Source organism: Amia ocellicauda, chromosome 3, assembly GCF_036373705.1.
Source record: "Amia ocellicauda isolate fAmiCal2 chromosome 3, fAmiCal2.hap1, whole genome shotgun sequence".
NCBI lineage: Eukaryota > Metazoa > Chordata > Actinopteri > Amiiformes > Amiidae > Amia > Amia ocellicauda.
This window is the reverse complement of record NC_089852.1, coordinates 4,556,827-4,571,422: the sequence shown is the minus strand read 5'-3', so window position 1 is coordinate 4,571,422 and position 14,596 is coordinate 4,556,827. Positions and strand designations below refer to the sequence as shown.

The following is a 14,596-nucleotide window of genomic DNA, read 5'->3' as shown; positions in this document are numbered from 1 at the left end:
AAAAGAGAAAGAGGAGAAACTCCGTTAGAATTAGTACAATTTGGTCACATGATTAGCTAACGTCGATAAATTGTCTACATGCGTGTTTTATTATAAAGTTTCTATATGACGTAGTTACCACTTAAATATGTTAATTGACTAGTGTTATTCATTCACCTTTTAAAACTATCATTAATCCAACTATTTTCGCGCAGTGACAGCAATCGGGCGGAACTGTGTTCGTGCTGTCGCTGTTTCCGGGGGGCGATTCTTGGTTGCACTCAGTAAGTGGAGGAGCTCAAATACTGTTGCCCTTATGGAAGACGAAACATGACCACAAAGCAAGTCACCTGCAGGTAAAATGGAAAAATAACGACTAAAGCGCATCGTATAGTTTTTCAGTTTCTTTGACGAGTCAATATTACAAGACATTAGTAATCGAAGAGAAAAATGAGTTTTAAAGCACGCAGTGTGACATATTGTTTCTTACTTGACAAGAATATATGCAATTTAACTTTGTTAGCTGCCGGTAAATGGTCTACCTGTTTAATTGTAAATAAAGATAATTACTGCAATGAATGGCGTGGTTGAACAACCTTTTTGTTTTCTGGGATTATTGATGCATTTAGTTTTTGAATCAGTCTTTCTGCAGGTAGACTATTTACATCACCGTGTGACGTAAATGGGGCACAACCTGCACATATCCAACTTTAATTTGAACTAAAATGAAAACCATTGCAACCATTTATTGCATTAGTGCACTTGATTACACACACACACACAGAAAGTTCATTTACTGCTACTTTGAAATCTATGAGACTAACTTAGCTACAATTCATCTTTAAAATGTATTGGGGCTGCTGTTAGATTTTCTTCTATTGATTATGATGTAAAAGCTGTTTTAAATTAACCTTCTACATTCTGGGCTAATAAGTAGGTGATTACATACATCACAGCTGAACTAATTGCCCATAATTGTATATAAATTCATTTTATTATAAGCAGTTGTTCATTTTCACCAGGCACCACAAAGGAACAGAAACTTATAAAAAGGGCAATTAACAGGTACCCCCATTTCTGGAAGTCCACATGAGTACTAGGAGATGCAACATGCTTCTACTAGAGACACCTTAATATCTCATATTACCAGGATTTGCTTTACCCCCCAAACAAAGAGTGTCAATTGATTCCTATTGAACCATTTGATGTCTGTAGGTGAAACTTTCCAAAGTAAGGCACTGCTGATGGCCATTGTCCTGGTTTGAAACTCACTTCTGTTTGGATTCCAGGTATTTTCTGCATGGCGTTTGCCGTGAGGGGACCAGATGCTTGTTCTCGCATGATTTGACCACAAGTAAACCATCTACAATCTGCAAGTTCTACCAGAAAGGCCAGTGTGCCTATGGAGATCGCTGCAGGTAGACGTTTCTGTTCTTATTCCCCTGTTGTGTGTGCAAAGGAAACGCTCAACAGTCTGGAGCTTTCTTAAGTGAATGAAAGTGTATTTTAACCGGGGTTATAGATACCATTGTGTTGCTTGATTGCACAGTTGTTTCTCTCTTGTTGAAAACATTGTCTTGCCCATTTCCCAGCTGTTTGCTATATTTGGCTCATATGCCATTCTTTAATTTGCAATGATATATCAATGAAAACATGAACATATGAATTAACCCAAATTCCAAAATGTGTGGACAGACTGAAGTCATATGTATTGTATACAGATGAAGTGCTGGTCACATCTTGTAGTTGCTTTGTGTAATCTTTATATTCAAAGCCAATTAGATTCCTGTGATAGCCTTTAATTTCCGCTAAGCTTTCATCACTCATCTTCTTGGCCCCTGCATGGTATTTGAGGAGAACAGATGGAAAACATTTTCTGGAAAGAAGCACATGGAGCTACATTCAAAGCAATGTCTAGTTACTGTTTAGATAGGCCTGCCATAAAGTGATCCACAAAGCAGGAGATCCGTCTTATGTCAGTGTGTGAGATATACTTCTGTGACTGAATTAAAATGAGCTGGACGATCAACCGAAGCCAGCTGTCCATGCTATATGCCACATGAAGTACGCGCTTGTTCAGTAATGACATTTGTTTTGTATCCTAGGCGATTCATTCTTCAGGGTGTTTGTTCTAACTGCTTGTTGTGTTGTAATGCCAACTTTCCCTTCATTTCTCATCCTTTCTTCAGAGACTTGCATTGGCTACAGCAGTGTCTTAAAAATAGAGCATTGGCCTTCAAGCTAAAAATAACATTTTCCATGGGTTTGCATAATGTCAGATAGTGTGCTTCTGCAACGCCAGCAATCTTACCCTTGATCTGCATGAATCATTTTTAAATGACAGTAGAAGCGATATGACTGAGCCACAGGGTAAAGGTTTTTTTTTTTTTTTTTGGGAGTGCTTTCCTGGTTATGTAATGTTATCTTGTCCTTCAGATCCTAAACAAAACTTGTAATAATGCATCACTTATAGAAATACAGTACTGTGCAAAAGTTTTAGGCAGGTGTGAAAAATGCTGTAAAGTAAGAATGCTTTCAAAAAGTCATGGTAATAGGTTATATTTATCAATTAACAAGATGCAAATTGAGTGAACAGAAGAAAGATCTACATCAAATCGATATTTGGTGTGACCACCCTTTGCCTTCAAAACAGCATCAATTCTTCTAGGTACACTTGCACAAAATCAGGGATTTTGTAGGCATATAGTCAGATGTATGATTAAACAATTTTACCAAACAGGTGTTAATGATCATCAATTCAATATGTAGTTGAAACAAAACCATTAACTGAAACAGAAACAGCTGTGTAGGAGGAATAAAACTGGGTGAGGAACAGCCAAACGCAGCTAACAAGGTGAGGCTACTGAAGACAGTTTACTGTCAAAAGTCATACACCATGGCAAGACTGAGCACAGCAACAAGACACAAGGTAGATGTACTGCATCAGCAAGGTCTCTCCCAGGCAGACATTTCAAGGCAGACAGGGGTTTCCAGATGTGCTGTCCAAGCTCTTTTGAAGATGCACAAAGAAATGGGCAACGTTGAGGACCATAGACGCAGTGATTGGCCAAGGAAACTTCCTGCAGCAGATGAAAGACACATCATGCTTACTTCCCTTCGCAATCGGAAGATGTACAGTAGTGCCATCAGCTCAGAATTGGCAGAAAACATTGGGACACTGTTACACCCATCTACTGTCCGGAGAAGACTGGTCTGAAGTGTCCTTCATGGAAGACTTGTGGCCAAAAAGCCATACCTCCAACGTGGGAACAACGCCAATTGACAAGGCCAGAAAAATGGCAGCAAGTGCTCTGGACTGATAGATTTGGCTGTAGCAGAAGGCAGTTTGCTCGCCTAAGGGCTGGAGAGCGGTACACGAATGAGTGTCTGCAGGCAACAGTGAAGCATGGTGGAGGTTCATTGCAAGTTTGGGGCTGCATTTCTGCAAATGGAGTTGGGGATTTGGTCAGAATTAATGGTCTCCTCAATGCTGAGAAGTACAGGCAGATACTTATCCATCATGCAATACCACCAGGGAGGCATCTGATTGGCCCCAAATTGATTTTGCAGCATGACAACGACCCCAAACATACAGCACAAGCCATTAAGAACTATCTTCAGCGTAAAGAAGAACAAGGAGTCCTGGAAGTGAGGGTATGGCCCCCTCAGAGCCCTGATCTCAACACCATCGAGTCTGTCTGGGATTACATGAAGAGAGAGAAGCCACTGAGGCTGCCTAAATCCACAGAAGAACTGTGGTTATTTCTCCAAGATGTTTGGGCCAACCTACCTGCCGAGTTCCTTCAAAAACTGTGTGCAAGTGTATCTAGAAGAATTGATGCTGTTTTGAAGGCAAAGGGTGGTCACACCAAATATGGATTTGATGTAGATTTTTCTTCTGTTCACTCACTTTGCATTTAGTTAATTGATAAATATAATCTATTGACATGTCTATTTTTGAAAGCATTCTTACTTCATAGCATTTTCACACCTGCCTAAAACTTTTACACAATACTGTATGTAGAAAGAACACCAGCACTGTGTGTATGTTTTGAGGTTCAAATTGTTTTCTATACATTAAAACATTAGATCAATCTATTTTGTTATACAGTAACATTTATACCGATTGGCAGATCATATTGAATCTGTTTCGAAGCTGTACACTTTTCTGAATGCCTTTGGTGTGTTTTACAGGTATGACCACATTAAACCCTCGGCTGGGAGGGGTGTTGCCTGCCCCGGAGAACACAGTAACCGCAGTAGTGGCAGCAGCGTGGCGACCGGTACAGGAAGTGGCCCCCCAGCAGGACCGGGGAGGCGAGGGAAGAAGCCCTTAGTCCTGAGAGACCGAGGTGAGCAATTAGCCGTTTTCTAATGCTCAAACATGATGTCCTGTAACAGCTTTTTAAATATTTAGTGACATGCTCTTACTGCGATGCTTGTGTTTAATTTGCACGTCAGGTTTCTACACTGGCCGTAGTCTGAGTGTCTTAGATTTTTTTCATTTAGGAAGAGGTCTTGAAGCAGTTTTATCATGCAGGCATAAGTCCTCCTGAATGACAAACCCATTTGTTAGCTGTGACACTTCAGGGGAGACATATTTTATCAGATCATGCCATTGTTTGGTGATGTGTTGCTGCATTGATAACTAGGAGTATTGGTCTTTTAATTAATAAATACATGTGTTCAATAACAGATTAATTTAATGTGAAGTTTTAATGTTTTTTTGTTTTGTTTTCCAATGTTTCAGTTCTAGTGTAACATTGGACACCAGGGGGCATAATGTTTTCATTTGAAGTTACCAGTCAGTCTAGAAAGCATTTTTCTGCCTTTGATTTTACAGCACATTTACTTTTGTAGATGAGAATTGTTGCCTGAATATTTTATAATTACACTTAAATATATAGATTTTTTTATATTCCTCGTTGCAATATTAACCTTGTTAAAAGTCAGTTATGAGTACAGGTTTCAGAGTGTTGTTTTGTTTCCTGTTCATGGTCATTTTATTCAGCACTCTACCAAATTTCTCCCTAATATTAATGCCATATTCTCAGCATCAGATATTTAGTGGCAGGAAATTTATCACAATCCTTGTATTTTAATTTTCAGGTTCATCTTAGAATCGGATGTTCTCTCATTTTGAACTAACCTACGCCATCGCACATGTACCAATCTTGGTTAATCCACACACGTAAACTGCAGTGTTTGGGTATCTTTATGAGTCTGTGTATGTGCATCTTTGTTTCTGAAGCCCTTTGCAGCGGATCAGAGGGAAGGATACCGCAGTTTGCGGCGGATGGCTCCGAGATCGCCGAGTCAGAGTGCTGGGGGTACAGAGACGAGTCCGCCATCCCCAAACCCCATTCCTACCTGGAGGCGATCCGAAGCGGCCTGGAGAGTTCGGCAGCTGGGAGCTCTTTCACCGACACCCAGCAACTGTGTCCGTATGCGGCTGCTGGCCAGTGTCACTATGGCATCAGCTGCACCTACCTGCATGGGGATGTGTGTGAGATCTGTAACCTGCAAGTGCTGCATCCCAGTGACCCTGAGCAGAGGAAAGCCCATGAGAAGGTAAAGAAACCCAAACTGGATCATTCAGTGCACAATCACGGGTTTGCCACACTTTAAAAACATCGTCCTTCAGCCAGTTTGACATTATAGGTCAGATTTTGTTTTGTCTTAATGCCCCTATGCAAGGTTTCTCAAACTGTGTTTTCTGCAGAACAAATACATATTGATTTGATAAGTGTTTAGATTGTGCAGCCAAATCCCACCATTAGGTCATTTTGGAGATTTATGTGAAATAGGATCAAAGGTGTTTCAGTGACTACTATTAGTCTGAAAATTCATTTTTTTTTTTTTTTTTTAAGGATGGTTCAATTTTGGTGTCTATTACTTCTGCTTCAAACTTTGAAATCAAAGTCTTAAGTTCAAAATTGTAGTTAGAATAATAATAATAGTGATGTACCATGTATTAGGGCTTTCTTCGAAGGTGCGAACAGTCTCCAGACCTTCTTACAAATCTTTGAAGGCTCATCATGTGACAATCACATTGATTTGTTTCTCTTGTTGATAGAAATTGACTATTTGAATAATGTAGCTTGCCACCACATCCAATACAGTGTTCATGGGGTGAAGGTGGTGCGGTGTGGAGAAGCTTAGGGAGACAGGATAAAAGGTGAAGGGAGGCGGAAGAACAAGCCAGTGTGTGATTGTGTTCAGTCCCTGAGGCCTGTGTGCGCTGCAGTAATAATAAATACTACAATTTGTTATTGCACCCGCAATTATTAGTTGGCTCCTCTCCTTGGATCCCCCTCAAGCGTAACAATACTAAACCACACTTCAGATGTCCCTCCTCATACTGCCCATTACTTAAATCAAGGTTGCTGGATACAACTGAGTTCAAACAGTCATATATAGACCCTCAATTGTATCGTGTCAGCAGGCATTGGACCAGATTCAATTAAAAAAAAAAAAAAAAAAAAAATTCATCAATGGACTCCTATATTTTCAAAGTACATGTTCTTCTGAAAGAGCACTATCGCTCATCTGCCAGCAGGCCTGTGGACCACTGTGCATTATTGTGCTTTATTGTTTCTTTATCCACAGTCTTTACAGCAAAGTGTTGTGCGATACAATGTAATGTAAAACAAAACAACTGTTTAGAAAAACATCTCTTGTTTGGAAGTGTCTGCTAAATGTACAGAAGACCCCCAGAAAGCGTAATGTAAATTTGCAATTAAAAATTAGTATATCACAGAGGAACAGCATTTCCCAGGATCATTTAACCAATGTAAGTTTAAATTATTATGCATTATTTATTAGGTTTAATGAGTCAATGAACTGAAAGCGCACTGGAGATGATCCAGTGTTTAGTATGCAGCTCCATACTAACTCTGCAAGTTCCTTGCAATTGACCTTTTATTAATAATAATAATATTAACAATAAGTATATGATACCGAGAAGTATAAAATGTTGACAGAACATCTGAACTGTAGAATGGCGTCTTTTTATTATAGTTAACCCAAATGTTAAGGTTACTGTGTTCCGATGTCTTTAGTATGTACTACTGTCAGTACCCTGTAGTTGTCTTTTAATGTTACTGAACACTGGGATATATTAATCAAGGGGTTTCGCTATTTCCAACACTTTTTCTGTACTGAATGAAATACAAATTACAGTTAACATGCATTCATCACCGCCCATACAGTTTATGTAAGGTGCTTTTACTGGAAAGTTAACATGTTTCATGGCCGTAAAATCAATATAAACTATGTGCTTGTGAAAAACAAATAAAACATGATTACGGTTTGAGAACTTATTTTAAACTACAAGGGATGTTTTATTTTGTTTTATATGGGTTACCTGTAAAAAAAAAAAAAAAAAGTAGAATTTTCATTCAAATCGATACACTAGTAGCTAATGTGACGTCGTTGATTAAATTATGCAAATTTGCACCAATGAACCTACGTTCGGTAATGTGTTCCGAACCTTCGAAGTTAAAGATGACACTTCGGGACAGCCCTACCATTTTTTATATCTTATTTATGTATTTTCCCTAAATGATTCATCTTTCCTCTGTGCCTCTGGACTGAATTGAAATCTGAACAGCGTCAATTAATATAGTCTGGTTTTCCTCTAGGGCAGTCTTTCCCATGACTAAGACACACCTGCTTAACATTACGATTTTCGTTCTAATGCAGTTGTAACAAGATTCAGCCGGTATATTATTTTACAGTGTTACTATTTAATATTTCTCTTATGGAATGCTGTATATAGATCAATATTAAAAAGCGTTATTGTTATGTAGTTTGTCTGTTTGAATGCATGCTAAAATACTTTATATCAGGGTGCACTGACTACCTATAGCAAGAGCGATGCCATGGAATAAAACAAGAAAAGCCCTTTTAAATTTAAATTTGATCCTATGTTGCGTGTGGTACCGTGTAAGAAATAAGCTTTGTTTTTCATTGATAGAGACACGAAGGTTGGTGAATATTTAAAAATGCCCTCAAAATTGTAACTTATTTACTGTGTATGATAAAAGTATTGCAATACAAATCGTAGCCAAAACACGATGTAGGATTTGAAATAATTTGATACATATTCTGTATGGTTTCAGTTTTAGCCAACGTTGTCCGATAAGTGTTTTTTCACTCGTTTTCTTCAGGTTGTTCACTGTGATCTGAGCTTGCTTGTGATTTGACTTGCTGATATGTCTATATTCTGAGAAGCGATTTACATTTAGTAAAAATGTGCCTCTGTGCTATAGTATATGTAATCTTCAGACATAACTAGAATAAACGCTAAACGCTAACCAAAACAATGGCTTCTCAAATGCAGCACAGCTTTCAAAAATATTTCCTATTGATTTAAGTTTTTTTTTTTTTTTTTTTTTTTTAATTCTTTTTGTTTTATTGGTTTATTAGCCCTATATTTTCCAATGGGTGTGTTTTTGTTTCACCACTGTGCTCAGTATTTGCATGCACCGTGCCGCTGCTAAAAACTTCTCGCACAATACTAAACCACCATAACTGTTAAAAAAAACTAAACAAAAAAAACAATGGTAAATACATTATAATGACTGTAAAACCAAATCAACATGTATTTATTTTTTGTCTGAAGGATTTTATTTGTAATTTGGGAAACTATTTAGGAAATGGGATAAGAATTTATCGGTGCTTTATCGGAGGAATATGTGCAGATACTGATATGTCTAAAAATGGCCAATATCTATAGTATTTATGCCTCTGGTCTCCTATTTGGTTGCACATCTTTCTGTTTGTCACGTCTCCCCCAAGAATATAATCATAGATTAAAGATGCTGACCTATAAAAACATTAGAGGAAGTTCTCATCCTTGTTTACAGATGTGCATGGTGGCCTTCGAGCTGGATATGGAGAAGGCGTTTGCGGTGCAGCTGAGTCAGGACAAGGTGTGCAGTATCTGTATGGAGGTGGTGTACGACAAGGCCCAGCCTTCGGAGAGACGCTTTGGGATCCTGTCCAGCTGCAATCACACCTACTGTCTGAGCTGCATCCGGCAGTGGCGCTGCGCCAAGCAGTTCGAGAACAAGATCATCAAGTGAGTATTGGGCCTTGGCCCCTGGGACTGGGACACTCTGCGGCTCCGAGAGGCCCCTGACCTGTCCGTGCTGCTTCAAAGACACTGCCTGTGGCATCTGTCTTTAATGGCAGAGTAGCTTGGCATCGGCTGGTCCATTAAATAAGTTTGCATTTTGTGTTGCTGCCATTAAATATTGAACAGGAAAACATTTAGCTTTCCTGAAAATAGAGGAGCATCCTTTATATCCAAACATTTGAAATGTATTGCAGGCATTTCAGTTTTCTTTGCGGTTTAGATTTAATGTAGAAACTTGAATTAATGGCTTTTACCACTGCATTGTCCCTGCTGTTGACTAATGTAGGACATCTGTCCAATGAAAGGAACTGAGACAGTTGGTGGCGTTTCCCCCGAAAATGAGTTTTTGTTTAGATATTTAAACCATCAGGAAAATCCATACCCTAAAGAGGCAGCAGGAAACGTTTGAGCAGCCGAAAGCAGAGTCCTCTGGATTCTGGATTCATGCTAAATGTGTTATTCAGAGCACAGGACCAATAAAAACTAACTGTGGTCTTGTATGGACTCGCTGACTGCTCTCTGCTCAGTGTGTTTCCTCTCCTGTGGTGTTTGTGCAGGTCGTGCCCAGAGTGCCGTGTGGTGTCGGAGTTCGTCATCCCCAGCGTGTACTGGGTGGAGGACCAGGAGGAGAAGAACAGACTGATTGAAGAGTTCAAGACTGGAGTGAGGTCAGAGGCATCTCACAGCCCTGGCCAGCCCACTGTACATGCTTTTGCAGGATACAAAAAACACAAAATGTTCCTACCACTTCCACCAATGCAGTTTGTTTTTAAAATATCAAACTCCTTTAAAATGTGCAGTGAATGTCATTCTCTTTTGCACATAATGAAGCCCCCACCTCCCTCCAACTATTGCACTTCCATAATTATAGGATTGCTGCTGTTTTTGTGTGTCTTTTAGATGCTGTCACTGTTTGTGCAGAAGTTGCAGTTTCTACAGCATTAACATCATTTTTTTTTCCTCTCTGGTATCTTTCAGCAAAAAGCCTTGTAAGTACTTCGATCAGGGGAGAGGGACTTGCCCTTTTGGTGGGAAGTGTTTCTACATGCACGCGTACCCAGATGGCACACGCGCCGAGCCCGACAAGCCGCGCAAACAGCTGAGCTCGGAGGGCAATGTCCGGGTAAGAGCACACTCCGTTCCACCTCTGGTTTGCCTGAAGGCTGTGTTTTGAATTTCTGAGACCTCTAAATACCTCTGAGTCCAGAGACTGGCAGTGTCCAGCTCATCTCATTGGTTAAGCTCCATTGTTTAAGTGTCGTGTTTGACAGGTGTGAACCTTCAGGCTTTGGAACAGTGTGATGTTGTGGCCCTGTGTTTTCAGAAGGAGTCAGATCTGGAGAACTCTGAGCTTTGTGGTGGGTGGTCAAAATGGTTCCATGGTCTCTCCTTTCTCAAATTAAAACAGTGTGTGGGGGCACGACACATTTCAGATGAATGTCTTGGAGTTGACACAATGAACCAGCTGAGATAATTCACACTTTTAATGTTCTTTAGTACAACTGAAGTGTTATTCCACAGGTTATAAGGCAGAATACATGCTTGGTGTTCCTGGATTCAGACAGAAAAAGAAATGTATCTTGGCAGGACAGCTTGTCCTCTGTTGCATATTAAATAAATTGTGGTTTCTTGCACTGTGTAACCTTGCAGTACTGAACTGTATTTTGATTTTGGCAGAAAAATTCCCTTATTTTTCCTTCAGTTTTTTGTTCTTCTGCCATTATTTCATGGTTTGTAGAAGTATACACAATCCATCTTCTTGTAAAGTGGAGATCTTCCAGTCCTTAAACATGGGGGGGGTGATTTGCTCTGAAGACAAGGCCATTTTAACTCTCACACTGTCAGGTCTCTGTGTAGTCCTTTTAAAATTCGCTTGTAAAACAACCATCCACCCCAAAAAACCTCTGACTCTGAGCGATGTGTCTGGACCGCACTGAGGCTGCCCTCGGTGTGAGATCACTGAAGTGTCTGTCTTTCCCTCTAGTTTCTGAACTCGGTGCGGCTGTGGGACTTCATCGAGGAGCGCGAGCAGCGGGGGGGCAGGCCGTACGAGGACCAGGTCAGCGAGCTGGGGGAGCTGTTCATGCAACTCTCCGGGGCCGACACGGACGGAGCCATCCCAGCCCCTCTGCTCCCGCATCACTAACCCCTGCACTCCTACCTTTCGGAGTCAGAGTCCAGCTTATGGTCGTGTTTTACTTCACTCCTCGGGCCACAATAACATATCAAATTGCAGCTTAATGGGTAATAATGGGCAATAAAAGTATACTCTCTCGTCCGCCCAGCAGCGGTTGAAGATCTCATGTTAAGTGTTTTTAATTCCGGTATTGTATTTGGAGAGAAGTTAGTATCAAAATCTGCTAGTGACAGCTGCTATATTTTTTCTATGCTTTACATTTGCCAGATTAAAAACCATTTTTAAGGAGATGAAAACGGTTCCCCTGTGTTCAGAGTTTGATGAAACCAAAATGGAGGACTTTGGATTTCTGTGTGTGTGACAAATGACTGCATAATTTGTATGCACTTATTTAAATAGGCCAGCTTATTGTGAAGAAATAAAATCTCTGCACTTATTGGAACTTTATACAGATAAGTGAGCTTTTGTGCATTTTTTTCTTAAAATATTTCCCAGTTAAGTATTCATAAGAAAAGTCTATAAATTCTTAGAGCTATATCAACTACAAGGATGAAGACGCTGCTTAAGTTTTATTGGAGGCTGACCAGGAATATAAATATATTCATAGATGAAACCGGGTCTGTAACACAGTGCTGACCTTAATATTTATATTTTCTAATTAAAATCAATTTATCATGTCTGTTATTTGTAGGTTACCAGTAATGTACTGTAGGAAATTGTCCTGTACTGTGAACTCAACAGTGATCTAGAGACCATAATAAAGTTAGTTATGAAATGTCTGTTGAATATTTCCCCAAATGCAGAAATTGCTTCTCCAAATTGCACGAGTAAGGGAATCTTTTAATAGTGTCACATGGGACTCGCTGTCTAGAATTACTTTTTCCATTTGTTCTTCTACGCTTGTACCATATCTTTCATTTATACTCACGACTTCTGCCAAAATGTCTCTGTGGTTTTGATTTCGAGCACTACAGTATATGAATAAATTTGTATCTTAATCTACGCAGCAAATCATTTTTGTTTTCCACGTATAAACAGTTAGATTTAATCGATATGCTTTTCTGGTTTCACTTTTTTATGTTGAAACACATTCCTCCCTGTTAATCTGACTTTTTATATTATTTTTTAATTGAAATTTAAGCAGTTCAAGTCCAGTGAATAACCTGAAATGGTACAAAGGTAAGCAGTAAATTGCCAGAGGTTGGGGAAAAAAAAAAAAAAAAAAAAAAAAAAAAGGTTTATATAATAGACGGTCACAGATTCCATCAGATTTATTTTCAAATACGCTTGTTTTGTTCAGGACAACCTAACCATTAATCCGGTATTGATTATTTGATGTTGTAACAAACTGAGAAGTTCAGATCCAATTATGTAAAATTGTTGTGTATTGGTACACTGAGCTCTCTACTGGTGTGTGTTTGCTAAATGTGGATGGTCTTGTTTTGGTCTGGTTCCAGAATATAATTGTCATAATTGTCAATATTTTCTCTGATTTTGTATTCCTACTCACACCAAGTATCACCCCACCCCCCCATTTCAGAATGCGGGTGGTTATAAAAAACACATTTTTCACATCCGAGAATGCTTCACATCGTTATAAAGCTGAGAGTCTCGGCTTTCATGGGAGACCAAACACTTGGCAAACACAACAGTGAAGAGTACACATGGGATTAAGGAGAAGCACATGGATTTGGTGCCCTTTTAAGGTTTGTTTGTCAGCTTAAGGGGTTAAATTTTGTTAAAGAAATCATGGAATCCAATTGTTTATTTGTTCTATGCTTTAATTTCAGAGTACATTGAGACATTAAACATTGTAAATTTCAATGAAAACTGGAAAAATGTAGGTGTTCTAAAACCTTTGACCGGTGTTGTAGAAAGTCAGCACTGATTACTTAAATAGAGCTAAAACCAAAAACAATCCAATGCTCACATCTCTTAATTTTGTTTCCATATGGGGTGATTGCATGACAGGAAAATATAGTAATTGTGTGCACAGCACCAACAAGAGATTTTCCCTTAAAGTTTACCTGCAGTTAAGGTTCATACCATAGAGGCTGGGATTTCATGACGTTGGGAATAATTGTGTAGTATTGTCCTACTTTTTACCAATTTTACACTTCCATTTCATGGGTTTGTGCAGCATTGTTTCACCATTAAGTGAAACTTAACTGCTAAATGGAGAAGAATCAAGAGGTTTTCAACAGGTTTGCAGTTCTTGGTTTTCTTGAATCCTGTAACTGTTCCAAACGATCCTGTTGAATTCGTTTCCCGCAGTCTTGAAAAGTAGTCTGGCTCTCCGTGTGTCGGCCATCGCGCTGTTTCCCCATTAGATGGAGGGGCAGTAAGAAAACTAGGAACAAAGCTTCATGTCCTTCATACAACTGAATACCCTCTCTCACCTGTTAAGTTCTTATTATTGGTGCTGCAGTGTGATTGCACCGGCTGCAGTGATACACATACATACACTGGATTGCACTGTTGTGTTGTTTTTGTTCCGTCTGTTGAGCTGAGGGTATTTGGCCTGGATGGGGTGGGGCAGGGAGGCGGTGCTAGAACACAGGCAGCCTCATGGAGGTCAAAGTGCATGAGTTGATGTCTTCGGTGTGCGAGGCTCGATGGAGGGACGGCTCCGAGGCACTGCGGTTGATTTTGGGCAGCGAGTGCTGCAGCAGTTCTATCGAGGACAAGATCTGAAAGGCAGAACAGAGCTGTGAATGTGGGTCACTTCAAAGCGCACACTGATGGGGCTACAGTTCAGTCTGATGAAACTCAATACCCCCTCCCACACATTGCTGTTGATCTGAGCTACTGTGGCGCTACTTAATAATCATTGGATGGGCCACAAACCTGGCAGCATGGGCAGCATTAAAAAGCAACACAAAGTACCACCAGATTGCTAATGCTTTTTAAATCCAGGTGAACTCCATTGTGACATCAGCAGTGAGGACTAACAAGAGATGGCTTAAAAATACCGTAAACTATGTTCATGAAGATACTCGTCACACGCTTGCACCGACAACAGTCTGTTTACATTCCTTGAATCTGATCTTACCTGAGGGAAGAGCGGCCTCTCGTCTTTTGCCTTTTTAATGCAGTCTGCTACAAGCCTCTTCATGGCTTTGGGACAGCTCTTGTACAGCTTGCTGAGGTCTGGAGATAAATACCCTCGGCCGACCATGAAAATGATCTGTGTGGAAATGAAACGGGGTATGGGTGAGTCGAACGCTCTCTGTGACAGGAAGGAAAAAAAAAAAGATTCTGTGTGGACAAATCAGTCAAATATAGCCAGAGGGGCTGGTGGGAGGTGGTGGTGCAAACAAAAGGACCTCTTTCCTGGG

At 39.9% G+C, this 14,596-nt stretch overlaps 1 protein-coding gene across 1 annotated transcript; it reads left to right on the top strand.

Annotated features, from left to right (window-relative positions):
* The first annotated feature begins 189 nt into the window (after positions 1 to 189).
* Positions 190 to 12,261, top strand: mkrn2 (makorin, ring finger protein, 2). The gene is made up of 8 exons (XM_066697813.1): positions 190 to 335; positions 1,269 to 1,397; positions 4,174 to 4,331; positions 5,231 to 5,550; positions 8,850 to 9,064; positions 9,679 to 9,789; positions 10,100 to 10,244; positions 11,106 to 12,261. The coding sequence occupies exons 1-8, from the start codon at positions 310 to 312 to the stop codon at positions 11,265 to 11,267; spliced, it is 1,266 nt and encodes a 421-aa protein (XP_066553910.1). The 5' UTR covers positions 190 to 309; the 3' UTR covers positions 11,268 to 12,261.
* Positions 12,262 to 14,596: the final 2,335 nt, after the last annotated feature.